This window comes from Prionailurus viverrinus, chromosome A2 (assembly GCF_022837055.1).
Source record: "Prionailurus viverrinus isolate Anna chromosome A2, UM_Priviv_1.0, whole genome shotgun sequence".
Classification (NCBI taxonomy): Eukaryota; Metazoa; Chordata; class Mammalia; order Carnivora; family Felidae; genus Prionailurus; species Prionailurus viverrinus.
The window spans coordinates 106,089,968-106,114,842 of NC_062562.1; the positions used below are offsets into that span (position 1 = coordinate 106,089,968).

Here is a 24,875-nt window from a genome sequence, read left to right on the forward strand (position 1 = left end):
CCTTTTCTTCTCTCTGTTGCATTATAATTAAATCATTTTTTCCATTTTGCTTTATAGCCACGATACTCAGTACATACTCAAATCCCAAAATGGGTGATGGGCGTTGAGGAGGGCACTTGTTGGGATGACCACTGGGTGTTATATGTAAGCAATGAATCATGGGAATCTACCCCCAAAACCAAGAACACAGTGTATACATTGTATGTTAGCCAACTTGACAATAAATTTTGCTATAGAGAGTGGGAGAAACTATTTTCTGGGCATTCACATGAATATGAATATATATTCATATATATTCATATATAATCATATGTATGTGAATTATAGTGACAAGTAGCACATGCTGCAGAGTTGTAATGCTTTCAGGAACACTGCGGTTGCTATAGATTTTTTTTTTTTTTGCTATAGCTATTTTTATCTACCATTTATTGATGGTTCACTATGTGTCAGGCACTGTTCAAGTCACCATTCATTGTTGCTATTTATTTTAATGAGTCTTGGGGCGCCTGGGTGGCGCAGTCGGTTAGGCGTCCGACTTCAGCCAGGTCACGATCTCGCGGTCCGTGAGTTCGAGCCCCGCGTCGGGCTCTGGGCTGATGGCTCAGAGCCTGGAGCCTGTTTCTGATTCTGTGTCTCCCTCTCTCTCTGCCCCTCCCCCGTTCATGCTCTGTCTCTCTCTGTCCCAAAAATAAATAAAAAACGTTGAAAAAAAAATGTAAAAAAAAAATATTTTAATGAGTCTTTTATTTGTATTTCTAATATTGAATTCAGGTACTCATTTAATTTAGGTACTCAATTATCCAGTGTGGGAAGTTGAAATATTCTGATCAAAGATAAGAAATACAGCGCACTGGACACCTGGGCAGCTGAGTCATTAAGAAATACAGCAATAATGTAGTTAACCATATGCTGCAATATAATAGTTCAAATAATCTTCCACTTTGTCACACTAAAGGTCAAATGAAGGCTTATGACCTTATTGATCAGGTGTCACTTTTGTATAATGAACCCAAATTAATACTATTTGGCAATCATTTTTGAAGGAGGTAACGTTTCATTTAGTTTGCAGCTGAAGTGGGATCTAGTGTGTGATAGGACCTGTAAATAAGATAGTGTGATTCTAGGACAGATGGGCTATATAGAAGAATAGATCCTTTCCCCTACAAAGTCTATATCTGCATCAATAAACCAATATAGATATTGAACTATAATGGCAGGTTTCATTTTCTTTATTTATATCATTCCTCGTGTTTGTTATAATATTAGTGATGGTATATAATTTTATAAAACTAACAGTAAGACTATTTTCTTTCAGCAGTTTTAGGTCAATTTCATCTTATTCCTTGTGCTAAGAATGAACCAAACTCAGATATCAAAGAACCAGATCTCTAAGATTCAGCGATTCATAATTCCTTGGCATTCATTTTATAAATTTGTTTTTCAATTATTTATTAATATTTATTAACAGTAATACTAATTTTTTAAATGTTTATTTTACTTTTTTAAATTTTTTTGAAGTTTATTTATTTATTTTGAGAGCAAAAGCAGGGAGGGGCATAAAAGAGAGGGAGAGAGAATCTCAAGCAAGCTCTGCAGTGCCAGCACAAAGCCTCATGTGGGGCTCGAACTCACGAACCATGAGATCATGACTTGAGTTGAAATCAAGAGTCCTGTGCTTAACTGAGTGAGCACCCAGGCGCCCCAATGTTTATTTTATTTATTTTGAGAAAGAGAGAGCAAGCAGGGAGGGGCAGAGAGAGAGAGAGAGAGAGAGAGAGAGAGAATCTTAAGCAGGCTATATACTGCCAGCACAGAGCTCGATATGGGGCTCAAACTCATGAACTGTGAGATCATGCATGACCTGAGCTGAAATCAAGTCAGATGCTTAACCAACTGAGCCAACCAGGTGCCACAGTATTATTAATTTTATATCAGTTTCCTCTTATATCTTGTGCTAAGAATGGGCTAAGTCCAGACATTAAAAGTTGACTCTCCAAGATTCAGCAATTCATAATTCCCCAGTATTTATTTTGTAGTGGATATTTGTTTAATATTGTGAGGAAATGTATTCACGTATTGGAAAGAACTCCCTAAAATGGAGACCCATTTAAATTGTGTTTCTAAATCCTGTTATCGAAAGCCAAGGATCACACTGTGGTGGAACTGTGTTATATTGGCAGTCCTTAGGCAAATGAAAAACCAGTAATTGCTATTAGAAATGCTATTGTGTTTGCAAGGGTATCCAGTACAATTCTACAGTTATATTATTGTGGATATATACATATACATATATATCCAATCATTATATGTATACATATATATAATTTATATTTATTTATATATTATATATTTATATTTTATATTTTATTTATTATTTATTATATATAATATATATTTTTAAAATATACTTATTGTTTATTTTTAATTTTTATATATTATTTATATTTTATATATATTAAAAAGGATTTTATTTTATTTTTTATAAATTTTTTATTTATTTTTGAGAGAGAGAGAGAGAGAGACAGAGCATGAATGGGGGAGGGTCAGAGAGAGAGAGGGAGACACAGAATCTGAAACAGGCTCCAGGCTCTGAGCTGTCAGCACAGAGCCCGATGCGGGGCTTGAACTCACGGACCGCGAGATCATGACCTGAGCCGAAGTCGGACGCTCAACTGACTGAGCCACCCAGGCACCCCTAAAAAGGATTTTAAAGTGACTTTTTCAGGAAAGCATGGTTTGTTCACGTAAATATGGTATATTTTTAGTGGAAACCAAGAGGCAATCCTCAGTTCTGGGTATTTCATAACATTTTACAAATCAGGAAAGAGTTACCAACACATTGTTAAAAAATATTAAAATATATGAGTACCTTAATGCAAACAAACAAGAGCTATGCAAAATATATACTGGGAAATGAAGTCCTATGCCATGCATAATGGAGAAATGAAATATCAATGCCCGATTTCAATGAATTCCAGCAACTAAAAAACAAACCAAAACTGAAAATAGATTTTAATGAAGTCTGACAAAGTGCATGTGGACAAGACAAATACATTAATTAAACACTATTTCAAACTAAGCAGCAAATGTACTACAATTACATATCCGTTTTTGTGATATTCACCATCATGGAGTTTTATTGCTATGTGATGGCATAATTTCTCTCATCTTGTTGTGCTGTGGGGGTAAGGGCAAGTGGCTCACGGACAAACTCAATTTTGTTATGTGTTCCTTAATCTTTCAAGTTGTGCTTTTCTTTATATCATACAAGTACTACTTAATATTAACACAGAAATTCCATAATCTAAGAAACAAATTTGTGATGGATTTATTTTTGCTGCAGAGGAGGTAACAACAGCCACCATCACGGCAAACATCCAGAGCCTACAATCCTTCTATGGGCGTTACAAGGATGAACTCATTTAATTCTTACAATGGCCCTAGAAAGTGGATATATTTCTTATCCACTGTCTTGGTTTGTGTTCCTCCAAAAAAACAACTCTATACAAGGACTTGGGGGCAGGTAGTTATCTGAAGATGATCCTGGAAACACCAAGGAGGAGTAAAGGAAGGCAATACTTTGTGAGTATGTGGTTTACTGCTACGGGGAACTAGGGCTTAGTCCCAGAGGGACCCTATGAGAAATTGTATGGAACACACTTTGGAATCAGCCCACAGGAGGCTGAGGAGGCTGTAGGATTTAGGTAGTAATTCCCATCCTTCATTAGTTGAGGGTCACTCTGGGTGTTAACTCCCCAGAACTCCATCCTGCCTTGCGTATGGATACAGTACAGCTCGATGGCCAGATAATCCCATGAGACAGAGAGCAGAAGGCTTTGACCTTTAAGAAATCACCTACAAATGACCTCCAAAGTAGACCAAAGTGAGATGGGCAGAGCACCAAGGGCATCTCTCTATACCCTTACTTGACAGGTGAAGGAAGGAAGTCATAGAGAGGCTGCCTAACTTGTCCAAGTGAGAATGGGAATGGGAGAGCTGCAACTCACATGCAGACAGTCTTCATTGCAGAACAATGTTTTTTTTTTCCTTTTTATTAAAAAAATATATTAATGTTTATTTTAGAGAGAGAGAGAGCACAAGTTGAAGACGGGGAGACACAGAACCCGAAGCAGGCTCCAGGCTCTGAGCTGTCAGCACAGAGCCCTATGCGGGGCTGTAACTCACAAACCGCGAGATCATGATCTGAGCCAAAGTTGGTTGCTTAACAGACTGAGCCACCCAGGCACCCCCAGAGCAATGGTCTTAAACATACGGACAGACGGGAATCCCATCTGCCGCCAAGTTCTTTCATAACTTCCAAAAATTATGCCACACACATTAAAAAAAAATGTTTATTATGTTTGAGAGAGAGAGAGGGAGAGGATCGGAGAAAGAAGGAGACAGAAAATCCCAAGCAGGCTCCAAACTTTCATCACAGAACTCAACATGGGGTTCAAACACACAAATCGTGAGATCATGACCTGAGCTGAAATCAAGAGGCGGTCTGTCAACCCAATGAGACACCCAGGGGCCCCTGCCACACACTTTTGACAGTCATACCTATTTTATGTATTCCATATCATAAGTAATACCTCTGGTAACATAATGTTTGTACTCAGTACATTTGTTTCATATCTCTTACTGTCAGCATAAAACCTTTCATCTTTACTATGGAGGGTCATACAGGATAATTGGGGTAGACATTTTCTTGGAAAGAAAATACATTTTTTTAATGTAATATGAAAAGCATGGAAACATTTTTTCAGGTACCTCAGAGTATATGAAAGCCATTTTGAGTTTGCTCAGTTAAATTTCAGTGCTTGGAAATTTTCTGAATTATGGAGCTAGAGAGGAAGCATTCACAACACTCTTGCCATAAAACGTGACTTAATCTGATCAAATATAATATGTAAATCATATTTATTGACCTCTTCCTAAGGGGATAGAAGGAGGTAAAACAAAATAAATTTATGTCAATATGTGCATATGTGTATGTGGTGAAAAGGAACAGTGAAAACAGTGCTCCTAGAGGTTTATTGAGCTCATGCTATCATACTGGGATGCCCTGTGTAGCTCTTTGTCTCCTTGTCTGCCCCAAAAGAAGAAAGTGGAGAAGAAATGCACTTTCTTCTTCTCCATTCCACCCTTCATCCAACCGATAGTTTTTCCTCTGATAATCTCCAAAGTTGGTGAAAATAAGCAATAAGTTACGAGGGGAGAAGCTCAGAGGCATTATGATAGAGAGCCAACCTTGAGAGGAGGAAAGTGATCCTCTCTGGACTAGATTTACTTCCTAAACATTTCTGAATTTGAGAATCCTTACAGGCTATTTTCATATATTTAGGGTTAAAAACAAGTGGAATGTGTGCTGCCACTTCTCCTGCCTTTCCAGGAGGGAAATGACTGGTGGATCATGTTAAATCTTCTCACTAAATTTGGAAGCAACCTCAGAATCTTTCTCTGCAGACTGCTCCTGCAGCCGGTGTCTGTAGTGAGGGTTAGCCAGATGAAACCTATGTAGCATCCCTGTGCTGAAAGTCAGCTCACTGACAAGGGACCACAGCTAACGTATTAGCCGTTATAGCCACAGCCCTTTCCTTTGGTGCTGATATATCATAGACACTCCACAAATAAGCCTTACTGACAAATAAACTGTAACTGATGTATTCTGACTCACCAAAATAAGGTCATATGTACAGGACTAAATAAAATGGGGAGGTACGATTGAACCACATGGGAAGATCAGAGAATCAGTTTTATAACCAAGGATTACTAGGTCTTATTTTCTTTCTCAGCATTATTAACTATTCATTTGCTGATGCACAGGAGACTATTCTTTAGGTTTTGCTTGAAGAGGGATATTTAGATCTACTGGTTATAATTTTAAATCTAAAATGTAAGACTTTGACAAAGGTATGCTGTCAAGACCTAGACTACTTAGTGACATCATTAGATTAAGACATAAACAAGTAATACTTAGTGACATCATTAGATTAAGACATAAACAAGTAATAAGTGAATAAATGTAAGTCGCAGGGAGATGTGTAGCAAGAAGTTCAGTGGTGAAAATCATCGCGCAAAGAATCAAAGTGGTGGTATGCAAGGTCATAACCAAAGAGAGAGAATGACCCTTTGACCAAGGCAAATTTGATTCAGTGTATGTAAGGGTGGATAAAGGATGCAAGATCTGACTTTTGTGGCATTCTCACTATGTGCCAAGTATGGCGACAGTCACTTCACATACATTATTTCATCGTGATGATTATGAGTGGTATTAATTATCAGACCATTTGAAGTGTGGAAACAGAATCGCAGAGTCACTCAGTAGTGGGTCCTCCCAGCTCAGAGTGCCAGAGCCTGCCAGGTGAAGGGATTGTCAAGAAGACAAGGGGGAATGCTCATTGTGAAACATATAAATAAGGAATGCCAGAGGCAAACAATGGAAGTTTCTATTCAAGCACTAATCAGGTAGAAATGCCCAAATGAGTTTGAGGTTTTACCCAAAGAAAAAAAAGTTTAATGATTCCCAGAAAGGGCAGAAGGACTAAACATCTTTACCTGAGATTTGCTCCAGGACAGCTTCCTGACTGCCAGGCCATGGTAATTTGTCCAGGGGAGGAGTTCCCTGGGAAGCTATTTTAATATCAGGAATGCTTGGCAGACCTGTCCTGATGGTTGAGATGGATGAACCAAGTTAACAGAGCTGATGTCACTAAACCCTTGAGTATACCATAGAAACAGGCCCAGAGGGCTTTGAAAATCCGCAACAGTACCAGGCTTCAATCAGAATCTTGGGCTCAGATTCATACTTTTGTACTGTTTATCATAACTACCCAGATGGTTCTAGAATGTAGCCAGTTAAAACAACTGCTCTAATTTAATCAGTTGGCATTCTGGCTTATGTATTTTAATAATTTGTGAGTTAGCTTTCCATGATAGTGTCTTGTAAGTTGGTTTCCATAGTATGGTAACTTGTGAATTTGCTCTCTACATTATAACTTACGAGTTAACTTTCTTGTGAGTTGGACCTTCTAAATCTAATATCTAATCTGGTGATGTTACTGTAACACTGAGAATCAGACCTGTATCGGGGTGAGTTCCCCAAGGCCACAGGATTTCCTGACTTCTCTAGAACTACACTGTCAAATACAGCATTGACACATATGGCTATTACAGTTCTGATTTAAATTAATTAAGATTAAATGAAATTAAAAACCCAGTTACATGGTCATACTAACCACATTTCAGGTGGTCGGTAGCTGCATGTAGCTAATGACTACCATATTGGACAGCACAGATATGGAATATTTCAATTACAGAAAATTCCACTGGGCGGTCCTGGCCCAGATTATTAAATAACCAGACATCTCTTGCAGACTTGCAATTTACTTTATCCTTGTATCCAAACATGTACTTCACATGCTTTATCTCAGTTTAAAATAACTTTAACCACTATTTGATATATTAAATTACCCTTTTTATTTGATTTCTCCATAAAGGGATAAAGGTATTTCAGGGGCAGAGAAACACATCACTGGGAACAGCAAATGTTGGAACCTCATATCAGATTAGGTGGAGCCAGCTAAATGGGGTCACATCATTTCTCAGAATTGCCTGTAATTTTATATCTCTGTCTTCCCTGTTATCAAATGTTTATCTGACTTAAGCCATAAAATGCCACAAAGCAAGTAAATATACCATAACAACTAGGCTATATTTCATCTTTATAATTTATTTGTATTTACCATAGGTTAGGAATCGATTGATTTTTTTTTTTTTTTTCCAGCTGGGGAAAGAAAATAAGACAGGAGAATTTCTGGGTAATTAAAAGGTTAGCCCTTAGGACCTGAGAGCCTCCTTCATTTTTGGTGAGAGTAGAAACAGCCATTTGTACTAAAGTGATTACGAAGACCATGATGCCTCCTTTGCTGTGGTGAGCACTATGGAAGGAGTCCCGAAGTCTGGTTTGCATCCTTTGCTTTACTATTTATAAGACTTGGACCAAAGGCAAAACTCCTAACTTCTCTCATCCTCATTTCCCTAATCTGCCAAACTGAAATCAGAGTTAAGAAAAATAGAAGACCCTCTATGTTAAATGCTTTTAGGTCTTGACACTAACTTGGAACATTTTCATCCAAAGTGATTTAGAGTCTTGAGTTAGGTATTGTCCTTCCTCCAGACCACACATTATCCCTTCTTTTCCTACTATTCACTCCAAATACTTATTGCACATTGTCCAAACATCCTGACTTTTCTGTAGAAGACAGAGAAAGCACATCCTAAGGGAGCAAGATCATAAATGTTGGAATTTCATATCCCAAATAGGTGGGGCTGGCTAAAAGATTCAAAATAAACAAAGGCAGATGTAAATGTGAAAATTAAGTAAAGATTATGAAGATAGAGAAACATTTTTCTTAACTTCCTGGTCCTTCTTTTCTAAAACAAATTTACACATAGGCCTGTTTATGTTTAAAATAACAAGTCACAATGGGTCATAGAGAAAAAACACAAGACACTGAGGAGGTCTTGGCCCATGTCATGAGAACCCAGGAAATCTGAAGCTAGGAGATTGTGAATTTAAAGCGAGATGGTGTATTTGCTGCCATGATTTAATGTAAATATCTTCTGATTTATTTTGGATTCAACTCCTGTTGAAGGTAAGGAGTGAACAGCAGAACAGAAGGTCTGCTTAGGCATAGAACAAAATTGTATTTCCACAAATTTCCAACCTCTCTACTTAAAGTCATGTCTTAAATTGTTAAACATTTCCATTATGATACTGACAAACAGAGAGGAGAAGATAGAGGTATTCCCATTTTTCTATTTGTATCACATCTATAACACAAATGGTACCTGTGACCTTTGGAACCACTTAATTCCTAGTTGAAAAATTAAGGCCCCTGTGCCACTGGTGGCCCCTTCTAGGTCTTTACATTAACAAAAGTTTCTATGATCAAAACACCTAGAGCATTTAGGAATTCATCAAGAATAGTTACTATCCTTTGATGAATTGATTGAGAAAGACTGAAGTAGAAGCTTAAGGTAGATTGTAAGTTAAAAGGAAGTTATAATTACTCCATTTGAAGTAATGAAGTGCCAACTATTTATTCCACAGGGAGAGAAAATAAATACAGAACAAAAGTCATTATTTTTTGCTTAATAAAAGCTTTTACAGTTTTATTAAAGAAAAATACCTGTTTATTACTGAAATTTTAGCAAATGTAGATAGTCATAATAGAGAAGAAATATATCCCCAAGTCCCATCTTTGAGGAGAAAATAACCAAATTCTTTGTAATCTTTCTTTTCATCTGTGTATCCCTGTGCTTTCTCAAGATCTCTTTCTTGAGACAAGAAACAAGAAACAAGAGTTTCTCAAGAAACTCTTTCTTGAGACTGCAGACAATGCTTTGCAATATAACTTTTTTACTTAAAACATTATGAACATTTTCCTGACCATCAGTTTATATAATATGTTAATGTCTGTATAGTTTTCCATTCCACAGATACAGCCTAATTTGTTTAATCACTTTCGTGTTGGGCATCTAGGAGGTTTTTGTTTTTTTAATATGTGAAATGCTGCTATGAATATTTATTAGGTTGAATTGTTTGTATGTATTTCAATTATTTCTTTATAATAAACCACTAGAATAGAATTATTCGGTTAAATGATTGGTCTGTTTCTTGGGTTTTTGTTACCTACTTCTAGGCACTTCCTAGAAAATTCCTAAGAATTTTCCTGCTCACCAGAGAGTGCTTGGTAGAATACAGAATCTTTCCCAGCATCTGATGTTGTCAGCTGCTTCCTAACCTTTGACAATTTTATGGGTAACAGAGTACTATTGTTTTATTTTACATTCTTTGGTAGCTCTTTCTTGTTTGTTGAACACTGTCCTATCTTGTTTTAAGGGCTGTTTGCTCACATCACACTCTGATGTGAAGGAAGAACTTCCCTTTAATGCCCACTTCATAGGCAGAATCGAAAGAAAGGGTAGTGGACAGAGGTTTTGGAGAGAAATGAAAACAGCTGTGGGGAGAGGAGGACAGAAACCATCCCCCTCATAACTAGTGTGTATTTTGCATTGTACATGTGCTATTATGGCTCTAACTGGAACAAGAGAATGGAGAGTGGTCCCCGTGCAGTTTCTGCCATGAAATAGCTTCTTACTTCAGAGACAAGATCTAAACAGTTAAGTGTCAACCTTTTTGAAATGCCTGTAGAGGCAGCACAGCACACTAGTTATGAGCACATACTCTGGGGCCAGAGTTCAAACCCTGACTTTGGCATTTACCATAAGCTGCATGACGGTGGACAAGTTACTTAATCTGTTTCTTGAGGCATAAAATGGGAAAATAGCAGTGACAGGTTGACATAAAGGAGAAATGACTTGATAGACCTAAAAGTCTTAGACTGGTGTCTGGTAAGTAGTGATAAGTAAGTGTCTTGTAAACAAAATTTATAAAGAACCTGGCATGGCCCATAGCAGCACTTGAGAAGTGTTAGCTGAATACATGTAATATGCAATAAAAGGCAATACATAGACAAACAGGTTTCAGTACATGTGGTTTAGACAAGAGGGGTACTGGGTGTTAAGGGATAGTTTTCAAACAACTAAAATCATGAACCTCATACAAATATAAAATAACCCATATCAAAGAGCTTTTTAATTCATTTAAGAGAACAATAAGATATTATAATTAGTTCAAAGAAGGATCCAAAGAACAGACAAGTGAATGAATGGGTGATCCCCGTTGAGACGAATTTGCTGACAAATGCAAAGCTGGCCTCTTCCACAGGGCAGACATCACTTTCGTCTCCACCAGACAAAATTCCTGTGCATCTCTGTGGACAAAATCATTTGCTGCTATCAGTCTTTACTGGATTGGAAGGTCACTCAAAGAAAAGGAAAGAAAATAACATCATGGTATCAGATCACCAGCAGGAGCCCCTCGACACCATCCTTGGAAAAAATCTTTTGGTCCATTTCAAAGACTTTCCCATTTTCTCTTGATTTAGGGAAGTAGGCAACTAATTATTCTAAAAATTATTGAGATTAGGGCATTAAAGGGACTTTGACAGAATTGAAGCCTCAAGCACTGAACAGTTCTGTGAAACAATCACTTCACGACTTTGAGCATCAGTGACCTTTTCTGTAAGAGGAGGATAAGTGTGTCTCATTCCTGGAATCTCTTATAAAATGAAACAATATGTGTCCAAAGATCCTAATACAGTGTGTGGCTCATAGTAGATATTCAATAAGCAGTAGCTATTACTGTGCTAATTATGATGAGCTGAAACAACCAAAGAATAATTGCTCACTTTTGATTCTACCACACGCAGTCAGCCTAGGTAGAAGTTATGTGCAGTATTTGGTAAAGCCCTGGGGAAGGAAATTGTGTGGCTCCCACAGGGGACACTGAAAACATCAGCATGGGGAGGGGGGTTGGTAGAGAATACTGACAAATAACGCAGTGTAGGTAGCATCCAGTGTCTGAAGAGGCTTTGGAATCCAGGCAGAAGTTTTGGCCGTCAGTAAGCAGCCATTTAAGCAGCATCTGGAGTGCAGATTCCTGGGCCTCACCCCAGACATAATGACTTAATGGCTGGCAGTTGAGAATGTGTATTTTATCAGGTTACCCAGTTACCAGTGTTGTTTTAGCATATTGGAACTTTAAGAATCACTGATGCAAATATAAGATATAAACCTTTATCTGGAGTCATTCTTGAAACTTAGGAGTAAAGTGAAGTAAGGGACCTTCCAGCCAGTGTACGTACAGGATAATGTCTGAATGAAAAGATGAGGTGAGCCTGAAGGCGGGAGGGAACTGGCAGGTGTAGGTGGAACCTATCCCTGAGGTGATGAGGGATTGCACTAAGGTGGAAATTAAGGAAGAGACAGGAATCAGTGACTCCAAACATTATTATAAAGAAGTAGACTTTAATGACTAAGTTGGTAGGAGATTCAAAATGGAGGACCACAAGTATTCAAAATGGACCACTTGATTTTAAGTCCAGGTAAATAGAATAGAGATTCATTGACACAAATTGAGAATTGAGAATGGTCAGTTTCATGGAAAGCTAAGTTCAGTTTGGAGCATGTAAAAGGATGAAGATACTCTTAAGTGGAAATTTATGGAAAATGATTGAAGGAAGGGGAGGGATGGGGAGACTCCAAGCTTGAGTGACAGGTCTTGGCTAGAACAATAGATGAAATTTTTAAGGAACATCTTCAGATAAGTCTTCTCTGTTTCCCTTCCTCTTTAAATTGTCAAAATATATGTTATTTCACACACAAAGGATTTCGTGAGTTAAATGCTAATCCCTGTGAGTGTTTCAAATTTATGTATTATCCTATCTATAGAGAAAAAGTAAAGCTGTATTTATAGTTTACTTTAAAGATGAAAACCTAAGGCATAGTTGAGAAGGTGAACATGTTTAATTATTTTCCTCTTTCTAGACAAGATGTAAAGCCCTTAAGATTTAGGAAGGTGGTTAGAAACTCATTTGTATATCCCAGTGAGGTATTTGGTAAATGCTTAGTTATTGAACTGAATTTTAAAATGATTCCTGAGGATACCTGACAATGTACAGCCTCTGCCTACCCCTGGAGTTAAGCCTGTTTCTGGTAAATCCTGTGAGTTCAATTCCCAAATGTGCTACAGTCCTTTGAGAAGCTAATTAAGATCCTTGGCTCATATGGGGATTGTTGTCTAAAAATTAAAAGTTAGAGTGTACTCTAAATCTCAGACTCACATCACCCACTGGGAAACTTCCAAGTATTAGTAAGTCCTCAACTTAAACTGTTGGTTCAAAACCACTCTCTTGGTTGGAGTAGAATCACAAAAGGGTATTTGAAGAGCCCTTTCTTTTTCTTATAAACTGTACAAACATCTAGCACAGTAAAGCCGTTTTTAAAAAGTGCCTTTGATTGCAAGTGTTGTAATTTTTGTTTTGATCCTACTATTAACAAAAACTAAAAACTGTATTGTAATCATTTAGTATGTACAATAATTGAAGTGTTTTATTGATCATTGTGTCAACAAAAAGATGAGCACGTTCCCAGAGAAAATAAGTTCTCTAGTGAATTTCTAAACTCCAGGCAGTGCCCATACTCCAACAAGGATTAGAATTTATGTACATTTTATTGTTGCCTGGTATTTGGCATTAGGTATTTTCATGCAATGTATTTTTAATGAATATAAAACACAGTATGCAAGGAATTTCGTTGCATATGAAATATTACTGAATCTAAGTGAATACCTCCTTTGCATGTTCTAAACTTGAATTTATGTTTATGTTGTTATAAAAGTCACGTTGCTTAGAGAAAGTTTATATTTTTATCCTGTCCTTAACATTCTATGACATTTGTGTTGATTGGTTTAATTAAGTTGCTTTATACACCTATTTTTTGTGATTTTAAGTGTGTAGAAACTCAAAGCAGATTCAAATGTACCTTCTGCTGAATGTTTTATGTCCTTGAATTTTTAGATTATTTTATATATGCAAAGAATAAATACGTTCATTTATTCATTTGACAACTACTTATCGAACATCTCTTATGCCCCAGACACTGTTCTAAGTGCCAAATACACAGTAGGAAATATAGTATCATGTGGTCAAGAACTGGTCCTTTATCTACCCTATAATATGTCAGTAATGATAATGGTACTCCACCCTCAAACAGTAATTTGATCCAAGTCTTTGTAATTAATCCTATAGATTGATTCTAGAAGCAGAGGTCACAAGAAGAAATTGCTATGGAAGTGAATTTAGACTTCATATTTTAATTGATTCCTGCTCGTCTTCAATAATATGAACATCTTCGCTTTCGAGTGTAGGATTTTATTTCCTTGGAAGTTCCCAGGATGAGCAAACTCAGTGTTGGTTTACTTAATGCGATTGATTTATTTGATCCATGGGAAAAGGCCAATGCAATATGATTGGTGAGAAATGTTTGAGCCTGGTTGTTTTAATGGCAAATATTTTATAATCTCTGTTTTTAGAAATCTAAGAAGTTTTACTTTTTTTTTTCTTTTTTTACCTCTGCATCTTTTTTTAATTTTTTTTTTTTCAACGTTTATTTATTTTTGGGACAGAGAGAGACAGAGCATGAACAGGGGAGGGGCAGAGAGAGAGGGAGACAAGATCGGAAACAGGCTCCAGGCTCTGAGCCATCAGCCCAGAGCCCGACGCGGGGCTCGAACCCACGGACCGTGAGATCGTGACCTGGCTGAAGTCGGACGCTTAACCGACTGCGCCACCCAGGCGCCCCCTACCTCTGCATCTTTTAATGAGAGGTGTTTATCTTTTATCTGTTCACTGTTTTCCAGGTTTTAGGGACAAAGCCAGAGCTTAGGGATGGAGACGATGATGACGACACCATAGCAGACATAACCAACAGGAAAATGGCTAAACTCTACATGGTGAGTTTACTGTTAGCGAGTTCTATTATTTTTACTGGACTGGATGCAGCCAGGAGGCCTGTTCTGGGAGGGACTCTCTGGGATAGATGGTAATTATCATTGCCCTGAAAGAGAAATGTGTAGGTAGAATCCATTCTTTGCTCTAGTATGCTTATTAAAATTCTTCTTTTTATTGCTTTTTGTTTTTTTTATTAAAAATGCCAAATAATAAGTGAAATAATTGCTATAACTTAAATAAAATTATATATTGTTGCTGTGCTAGTTTGCAACAATATGTTTTGATATATGACATTTAATAAAATGTTTCCTTCATGGGATAAAAATACTTGGCAAGCTTTTTCTTTTTTTTAAATGTATTTATTTAAATTCAAGTTAGTTAACATACAGTGTAGTGTTGGTTTCAGGAGTAGAACCAAGTGTCATAAGCTTTTTCTTATAAAGTCTTGATAAATTATAAAATCTTCATGTCACTTTAAATATCCTGTTTAGCCATCATAAAAACTTTCTTTGGTGCAGGAGGGAAAAGGTATCAAATCAAACAGCTGGGAGGAAGCAGAGTAAACATAGCCCTGTCCTGGGCATTTGAGACCTAGTTCCATGACACCTCTGTGGTGATAACCCACTGGGTGGCCCTGGGCAAAATATGACCATTGTGGGCCTCAGTTTTCTTAGCTTGAAAAAAAAAAAAGACAGATTACATTAGAAGATTATTCAGGTTCTTTCCAATTCCATCATTTTATGATTTTATTGCTGGTGAAGGCAACAGAAGCCACAAATGCACCAGATGAGGAGATTGCTCAGGTGGGATCCTTTAAGAGTTCCCTCCCCTTATAACTTTCCAAGCACATGATTGGGAGCAGATGGTTAATCTTTCTGCAGAGCTAAGTAGTCATCCGGCATCACAGGAAAGAGTTACATTTGCTCTTCTTTAAGGGAACTTCTAGCTCAGAATCTCATTTTGAATGAAGATCAAGTTACTAACTTGTGTATTATAACTTGCATTTTGTAAAGGGGAAGTGGAGTCTTTTCTTCCTAGAAGGCAAAGGAAAATGTGGTTACCACTTCTGCTAAATACTGATGATTTTAATATAAGCCACACAAAGATTGTTATTCTGGACTTCGTGGCAGCGTTTTTTCATTACTGTTTCTAAAACCCATTTTCAACAACTTAACAAATACTTTTTATGCTACATCATCAAATAAAACTGTTCTCCCTCTTGGACAGCATTATAATAAACTAAAGAAATATTTTAAAATGTGAAAATGTGTCATTTCTCCCTCTAGTGGATTTGTAATGTATTGCATTTATATAAAACGCAAAGTCTCTTTGAAAATACTTTAATTTGGAATTGCAGAACAAAGCTGGGAAGCAGAATCACCTGGATAGCTTCCAAAAAACAAAAAAACAAAAAAAACCCAGAATTCAAGCCCCACCACAATGCTGCAAAACCCCACCACTGATCTAGGGAAGTCCCTGGAATGTGCATATTTATCCAGTGCCCAGGTGATTACCTTACAGTCTACTAGCTGGCCTTTGAAAAACAGGGACTTCCAACCTGGGCATTGATATCACTTTCAGTTTTGCAAGACCACCTCCACCTTAAAAAAAAAAAAATAAAAAAACCCACAATGTTTTGTGGTTATTCCCAAACTTCAAGAGTCTAAGTAAATAAGTATTTGTGATAGAGGAAATTTACTTTGACAGTTTACACAAAGTATGCTTAAACTGCAGGACCTAATTTGAAAAAAAATCTATGAGCTTAGACTGTGATATACCAGCGCCTCCATAGCACGATGCTTGGCATATGGCAGGTGCTCAGTAATGTTAAATGAATGAATGTTTAAGCTTTAGCTTTTGCATGTGTGCAATGTGTAAGATTATTACCTAGTTGAAATGATCGCTATGCAGTTTAGGAACTAATCATGTAAACTTCATGGCCTGGTGCTTATAATATATAGAAATCTCAACAAACCTTAGCTATTATTATTATCACTATCATTTTCTGATGCTTTAGGTCCACTGTCAAAACTTAGCTTTTTATTAGTGTTTTTTTTACCGCAAAAGACTTTTAAAACATTTTTAAAGTATTATTCATTTATTTTTTTAAGTTTATTTTTGAGAGAGCGACAGAGACAGAGACAGAGCAATTAGGAGAGGGGCAGAGAATGAGGGAGAGAGAGAATCCCAGGCAGGCTCTACACTGTCAGTGCAGAGCCCAATGCAGGGCTTGATCTCGTGATCTCACATGATTGTGAGATCAAGAACTGAGCTGAAATCAAGAGTCAGATGGCCAATCGACTGAGCCACCCAGGTGACCCGTTACTAATTTCCCTGATGATGAGGGATGTTGAGCATCTTTTCATGTGTCTGTTGGCCATCTGGATGTCTTCATTGGAGAAATGTCTGTTCATGTCTTCTGCCCATTTTTAATTGAATTATTTGGAGTTTTTTGGTGTTGAGTTATAGAAGTTCTTTATATATTTTGAATACTAACCCTTTATCAGATATGTCATTCAAAAAAATCTTCTCCCATTCAGTAGGTTATCTTTTAGTCTTGTTAAAGTCTTTTAAAAAGACTTTTAGGGTATAATTGAGCTCGTGGATTTTTTTTTTTTTAATTTTTTTTCAACATTTATTTATTTTTGGGACAGAGAGAGACAGAGCATGAACAGGGGAAGGGCAGAGAGAGAGGGGGACACAGAATCGAAACAGGCTCCAGGCTCTGAGCCATCAGCCCAGAGCCCGACGCGGGGCTCGAACTCACGGACCGCAAGATCGTGACCTGGCTGAAGTCGGACGCTTAACCGACTGCGCCACCCAGGCGCCCCAGATTTTTTTTTGTTTTTTAAACGGCTTTGTTGAGATATAATTTACATTCCCTGCCCATTTAAGGTATTCAGTTCAATGGTTTTTAATTACATTTATAGAGTTGTACAACCATCACCATAATGTAATTTTAGAACATTTTTTATTATCTACAAACAAGCTCATGGTTTTTATATTAGGTTTCAGATGCCAGTGGATCCATGAGAGTGACTGTGGTGGCAGAAGAAAACCCCTTCTCCATGGCAATGCTACTTTCTGAAGAATGTTTTATTTTGGACCATGGTGCTGCAAAACAAATTTTCGTATGGAAAGGTAAAAAATGCCATTGACATTGTGGCTGTGCTTCAGATATACAGCTATTTCTGTAGAAGCGTAAAGAAAACATCTTTTCTGATTTTATTTTATTTTTTTAACATTTATTTATTTTTGAGAGAGAGAGAGAGAGACAGAGCACAAGCAGGGAAGGAGCAGAGAAAGGGGGAGACACAGAATCTGAAGCAGGTTCCAGGCTCTGAGCTGTCAGCACGGAGCCTGACATGGAACTCAAACCCTCTAATTGCGAGATCACGACCTGAGCTGAAGTCAGACACTCAACTGACTGAGCCACCCAGGTGCCCCTTTTTCTGATTTTAAAAAAAGTCTATCTTTTTGAGACTTGACCTGTAAACAGCTCATATAAAATGCAGACATTGACACCATGTTTTCTTCCTACTGGTATCATTTGCCAGAAATGATGGGGTTAAAGAAAGCATTAGAGAAACATGAAAAGATATGTATATATATATATATATATATATATATATATATACACACACACATATATATATCTTTATATATATATGTATGTATATATAAAATAGTGATCATTATGATATTTCTAAATATGTTTAACATACTAGGAAATTTTTACCATTCTCAGTATTCTATTTAAATTATAATTATGTTCACTGCTTGGTGTGCAAGTATTTATTAATCATATAATATCTTCCCTCTCTGAGATTCTTTTTTTAATGCTATATTTTATTTTTTTAATTATTTTTTTTTTTATTTTGAGAGAGTGAGAGAGTGAGGGAATGAGAGTAGGGAAGGGGCAGAGAGAGAGGGAGAGAGAGAGAATCCCAAGCAGGCTCTGCACTGTCAGAGCAGAGCCGATGCAGGGCTCAAACCCATGAACTGCAAGATCATGACCTGAGCCAAAATCAAAAGTTGGATGCTTAATCAACTGAGCCACCCTGGTGCCCCGAGATTCTGTCTTTTTAATTTATCTTCCATTTTAGGTAAAGATGCTAATCCCCAGGAGAGAAAGGCCGCAATGAAGACAGCTGAAGAATTTCTAAAGCAAATGAATTATTCCACCAATACCCAAGTATGTGTGGACATGAACTGGCTAGAAAAAAAAAAAAAAGAACATGGGAGTTCCTCATATTGCCACAAAACTCATGAGAGAATTTGGTTCAAAGTAATATATGCATGGGAGTCACTCTTCACTTACGTGTGTGCAACATGGTATCCTGTTGGGCCTACAAAGCTAGGCCCATAACTTTGTAGAAGATGGAATTTTGCAGAAACTGAAGATCATCCCTTCTGTGGGGCTGTATGATGAAAATAAGACCCTATCTGCTTCCTCCACAGCATTTCAGTCAAGATAATCAGCCACAGTTGAGTTAACTGAGAGCACTTTTCAGTTAGTCCTTAGAGCAAGTTGTACAGACGTGGGCTGATAGCCAGACAATATTTGGCCTCACTGAAATGAGCTTAGATACCTGCTAGTTAGTTACTCCTCCTTTTCTGAGTCTTTCAGACTCATCCTTTCTCTTCATTTTTGCATCCTAGCACAAGTAACACAATGAGATTGTTTCTTCCAGGTCACAGACCTCTTATAAACCTAATGCAGAAAAACAGTCCAGTGTGTTTGACTATAATGGTAACATAGGAAAGAACTGTGTTCTTATTTCAAACATCCAAATTCAGTGGCAGTCACTGTAGTTGTGACAAAAAGCATTGGATTGTTTTACCTTCATATTTGGTCACCTTCCATCTTACATTCTGGTAAGAATCCCAACTTCTAAGTTTACATCTGTCATCACAGGTGCCAAGACAATCTTTTTCATTTCCTTAGTTTTTTTTTTCTCCATTCCTGGTTGAATGTTTTTCCTCAGTCTCTTATTTTCCTCTGCATAATTATTACTTTTTTTTTTTTAACTTTAGATTCAAGTTCTTCCAGAAGGAGGGGAAACACCAATCTTCAAACAGTTCTTTAAGGACTGGAGAGATAAAGATCAGAGTGATGGCTTCGGGAAAGTGTACGTCACCGAGAAAGTGGCTCGAATAAAACAAATTCCTTTCGATGCCTCAAAACTACATAGTTCTCCGCAGATGGCAGCCCAGCACAATATGGTGGATGATGGTTCTGGCAAAGTGGAGGTATTTGGCTATTTCTGCTTGTGTTTTTCGTTTTCACCAAGCCCATTTATGCCAGTGCACTTGGAGATGTAACTTCAGGAAACTACAAACTTTGTAAAATGTGAATTTTATTTATGAATAAAGGTGACCCATGACTATATATTAAGTCAGGGAATTTAAAGCTGGAAGAGATGATCTCTGACCTTCAATCCTGTTTTACAATGTGTATGTTGAGATTCCAAGAAGTTAGGTGATCTGTGCAAGATCACCTAATTATCATCTTAGAGACGTGGAACCCAGCCGTCTCTTTTCCTGGTCCAGAATCGCTCCAGCTCTTGGAACTGGGATTGTCCGGTGATATTGTACCAAATATCATTAGTTAGTCCTTTCTTGTAGCTTACAGGCATTCCCAAAGCAAATTGGACATGTGCTAAAATCACAGATATATTTAGAGCATTCAAATTGTTTGATAGTGCTTTTTTTTTTTTTTGACAAAAATGCTAATAACCCTCTAATAATTCTCCCTAACTCAGCTCTCACCACACTCTAGAGTCACTTCACTTAATGAGAACTGGGTAATGTCACATCTTATTACAAAATATTTTAATGGTGGGGCGCCTGGGTGGCTCAGTCTGTTATGGCTCCGACTTTGGCTCAGATCATGATCTCATGGTTTGTGAGATGGAGCCCCGCAGCAGGCTCTGTGCTGACAGCTTGGAGCCTGGGACCTGCTTCAGATTCTCTCTCTCTCTCTCTCTCTCTCTCTCTCTCTCTCTCTCGCCCCACCCCCATCCCCCAACTTGTGTTCTGTCTCTATCTCTCAAAAATAAATAAACGTTAAAAAAAATTTAAAAATAATTAAAAAAAGGGGGCACCTTGGTGGCTCAGTCGGTTAAGCATCCGACTTCAGCTCAGGTCATCATCTCATGGTCTGTGAGTTCAAGCCCTGCATCAGGCTCTGTGCTGACAGCTCAGAGCCTGGAGGCTCATTCGGATTCTTTGTCTCTCTCTCTCTCTCTCTGTTTCTCTCTACCCCTCCCCCACTCATGCTCTGTCTGTCTCAAAAATAAACATTAAAAAAATTTTTTGGGGGGCGCCTGGGTGGCGCAGTCGGTTAAGTGTCCGACTTCAGCCAGGTCACGATCTCGCGGTCCGGGAGTTCGAGCCCCGCGTCGGGCTCTGGGCTGATGGCTCAGAGCCTGGAGCCTGTTTCCGATTCTGTGACTCCCTCTCTCTCTGCCCCTCCCCCGTTCATGCTCTGTCTCTCTCTGTCCCAAAAATAAATAAAAAACGTTGAAAAAAAAAATTTAAAAAAAAGAAAAAAAAAGAAAAAAAAATTTTTTTAAATAATAAAAAAAAAATACTTTAATGGCTCTGCATAGTCTTCCTGAGAATATTCATCTTAAACTGGGCCTACAAGGCCTTCAGTGCCTAGATCCTGGCCGTCCTCTCTGCCTCACCCTTGCACTGCCTGAGGGCACTTCCCCTCCTCCCTCGGGCTAACATCCCCAATCCTCCTTTGTAATTCAGTTAAGTCACAAGCTGCATCTCTTGGAGAAGCCTTTCCTCCCATACTGGAACAGCCTTTCTCTGTGCTCAAACCAACCAGTATTTTTCACAGAACTCATCGTACTGTTCATTAACTTACAAACTTACAAAGCAGAATTGTTCAGTTTCTTAGAAAGTTCTCCTCCTAGGGGCGCCTGGGTGGCGCAGTTGGTTAAGCGTCTGACTTCAGCCAGGTCACGATCTCGAGGTCCGTGAGTTCGAGCCCCGCGTCAGGCTCTGGGCTGATGGCTCAGAGCCTGGAGCCTGTTTCCGATTCTGTGTCTCCCTCTCTCTCTGCCCCTCCCCCGTTCATGCTCTGTCTCTCTCTGTCCCAAAAAATAAATAAATGTTGAAAAAAAAATTTAAAAAAAAAGAAAGTTCTCCTCCTAGACCTCTTGTTAGTTCCTTGACGGCAGGAATTGAATATTTTATCTTCATATTCTCAAGGCTTACCACCAATATTTGGAGCAAAGTATAGGGTAAAGAGATTTAAGACGCAGTTTTTCCTCTTTTTGAAAGGCATGAAGTGAGAATCTAAGGTGCCCAGGGTTGTGGGAACAGTGAAGGGAGAAATGGCAGAGGGGTCTCAGCTTCTGGTCTGGGTCTGTCTCCTGCCCAGCAGGTCTCGTGGCAGACTTTGCTCCCCAGCACCAACTATGTTCCCACTGCATTCTCCATTTGTCACAGGTCACTGTGTCTCAGAGATGTCCTCCTGAGTCACCCCAGGACTGCTGAAATCTGGGGCTCTCTCTAGGCTTTCAGGCTTAGCCTGGCAGCGCTGGAGTTTCTCCTCTGCTCACCAGGATGGCACTGGAAGGCTTCTGTCTGCAAGCTCTGCCACCTGCTCATCTCTCTAAATTTCGAAGCGAGGAGTGTACCCTGCCCCTGCCCAGGAGGGCGGGCATGTGCACAGTGCCTAGCGGGCTCTCTCCTGTTACTTTCCTGGTTCATCTACAGCTCTGCTTTCTCCAACTTGGAGTGTCTTTAATCTGTGATGAGGATGAGAAACTAGAAAAAAAAAATGGTTCTCCTACTTTTGTGCATTCGGTCTTCGGGCTACATGGCACCTTTTAAAAACAATCATGCAATCGGTGTCTTGATTATGTGGTCTCCATCTGCCACTCTTGCCTGAGAAGATAATAGTTTCATGCATTAAAATTCAGGAAAAAAATATTTTTAAATAAACAAACAAGATATCTCCCAATGGATGAGAAATGTGATGCAAACTAAGAGATATATTTATTTCTGAGCTGAATATTTTAGTTCATTATTCCACTGGAGTCTAGTGCTGTTTTCACTAGTCAATCAAGCAATAGTTATGTATTAATCAATAGGCTCAGAACTGAGCTAAGTACTATGGAGGATGCAAAAAAATTATATAATTGCTTAGAAATGCAGTAAACAAATTGTCAAATAGGTAAAATTTGGTCTCATTGCTTAATTTGTAAGCTAATTAGAGAAGTAATTTATGAATTTTTTATTGGGCTCTAAAGAAAAAAAATAAAATGGGGCGCCTGGGTGGCTCAGTTAAGAGTCTGACTCTTGATTTTGGCTCACATTGTGGTCATGAGATCAAACCCTACATAGGGCTCCTTAGGCCTGCTTAGGATTCTCTGTTTGTCTCCCTCTGCCATTTTCCCCCACTTGAATGCACACGTTTTCTCTTTCTGTCTCTCTCAAATAAGAAATAAATTTTAAAAAAGTTATTGGGGCATCTGGGTGGCTAAGTCAGTTGAGAGTCCAATTTTGGCTCAGGTCATGATCTCACAGTTCCTGAGTTTGAGCCCTACATCTGGCTCACTGCTGTAAGCACAGTGCCCAGTTTGGATCTTCTGTCCCCCTCTCTCTCTGCCCTTCCCTGTTCACATTCTCTCTCAAAAATGAATAAACATTTATATATATATATAAACTTATTTAATGGTAGATCTAAACCAAAAAAAATTGTTAACTTATAAGTACTATTATATCAAGAAAATGTTAATTTTGGTATGCACATTCGATTCCTTTCAGATTTGGCGTGTAGAAAATAATGGTAGGATTGAAATCGACCGGAACTCGTATGGTGAATTCTATGGTGGAGACTGCTACATTATACTCTACACTTATCCCAGAGGACAAATTATCTACACGTGGTAGGTGTCCCTCTTTCATAAGATCTCAAGTTCCAAGGAGGACAGATTTTGCTCCAAAGTTGCATTTCATTAAATTTCTTGGGAGAGGGGTAGAATTATCCTATAGTTACCCCAGTGGGATTTGTATAGCATGCATGTGATATTTTCTTTCAATATGGTTTTAACTATATTTTGTAGGGGTTAGATAAAAATCATCCTTTCTAGTCTAGGAAAAAAGGTTTTGGTATCCAGAGGTAGTGTTCTTTTAGTAGATATGTAGTTGAATGTCTCATCTTCTGTGCAAGCTAACACTCTAGCTGGCCAGCACTGGCTACCAGGTGTTCTTATTGTTAAAATTCACAGAGGCCCATCCTGATTGAAACTGCAGAGTTGCAGTGAGGCAAACCCTCTAAGGAAGGGTTTATATATATTATATATATAATATTATATAATAATAATAATATAATTATAATATATAATATAATAATTATATATATATGTATATATGTATATAAAATTTATGATTCTGATTCATACTCCAGTAAAAACTGATACAGTTTTACTCTTGGTCTCCATGAAATTCATGGCAGTAAAAGAGAAAAAAATGCCATTGTGTCCATACTTTATACAGTTTTGAAGAATGATTTGAGTTATTTGAAGGTTAAGTTTACTTAGAGTACATGCCAAGGCCCTGTTCAATGGGGAGTGTCCAATCAGATAAGTTAGACGCACATACCATGGCTGAGTTGTTTCAAAGGGATGGGGATTCTATAACAAATCATAATCATGTGGGATTCTCAAACTTTTTATTAATATAGTGAAATCTGATAAAATATTTCTGAGAAGACTGGGAAAAAAATTCTCAAAAAAAGATCTTAAAACTGTACGGTGCAAGGGTGAAGCATGTTCCTACATGGTGATGGCAAACTTCAGCGGGTGTATTGAATATACATGGACACAAGTTTCTGCTGATATGGTGACATTTCTCTATGGTGAGGGTCCCACCAGATGAGAGAGTCACATCCATCCCTACAGTGTGACCACTTACCACATACACTGACCAGTGCATTGAGCCCAACTAAGTTCAGGAGACCGGATGATTATCTTTATCCTATAGGCTTTTGGTACCAAAGGGTGGTCCAGGAACCAGAAGCATCAGCATCACCTGGGAGCTAGTTGGAAATGGAGAATTCCACCACCTGCTTTTGGCCCACTAAAGCAGAACCTGCATTTTAACGAGAACCCCAGATGATTCATATGCCCTTTCATGATTAACAGTCACTGCCTTAGGCAATGGGTCACATCATATCCCATTAAAGATTAACATTAGCTGTTTAACTGAGTGTTTATGATGTCATCTTCATAGCAACTTTTTTTTCTTTTTTTTGAGCAGCATGTTTGTGTCAGCAAAGTGCTGGATGTTTCCATATATTATGTTTCTTCCTCACAACCAGGTTATTTTCAAAAGACAAAAAGGGAGGAGTGAATCAAACAGATAAAGTAACTTAACCCCAATTCACAACTGTTGTAACTAGTGAAGCAACATTTCACACCTTGATCTACC

The 24,875-nt window shown here is 38.1% G+C and overlaps 1 protein-coding gene across 1 annotated transcript in view; it reads left to right on the forward strand.

Annotated features, from left to right (window-relative positions):
* The window catches only part of SCIN (scinderin), an 82,799-nt gene that overhangs the window by 37,035 nt on the left and 20,889 nt on the right, over positions 1 to 24,875 (forward strand). Inside the window, exons 5-9 of the mRNA XM_047849898.1 lie at positions 14,330 to 14,422; positions 17,429 to 17,561; positions 18,527 to 18,615; positions 19,458 to 19,673; positions 23,211 to 23,332. Coding sequence (XP_047705854.1) covers positions 14,330 to 14,422; positions 17,429 to 17,561; positions 18,527 to 18,615; positions 19,458 to 19,673; positions 23,211 to 23,332 — 653 coding nt within the window. The remainder of the gene's footprint in view (positions 1 to 14,329; positions 14,423 to 17,428; positions 17,562 to 18,526; positions 18,616 to 19,457; positions 19,674 to 23,210; positions 23,333 to 24,875) is intronic.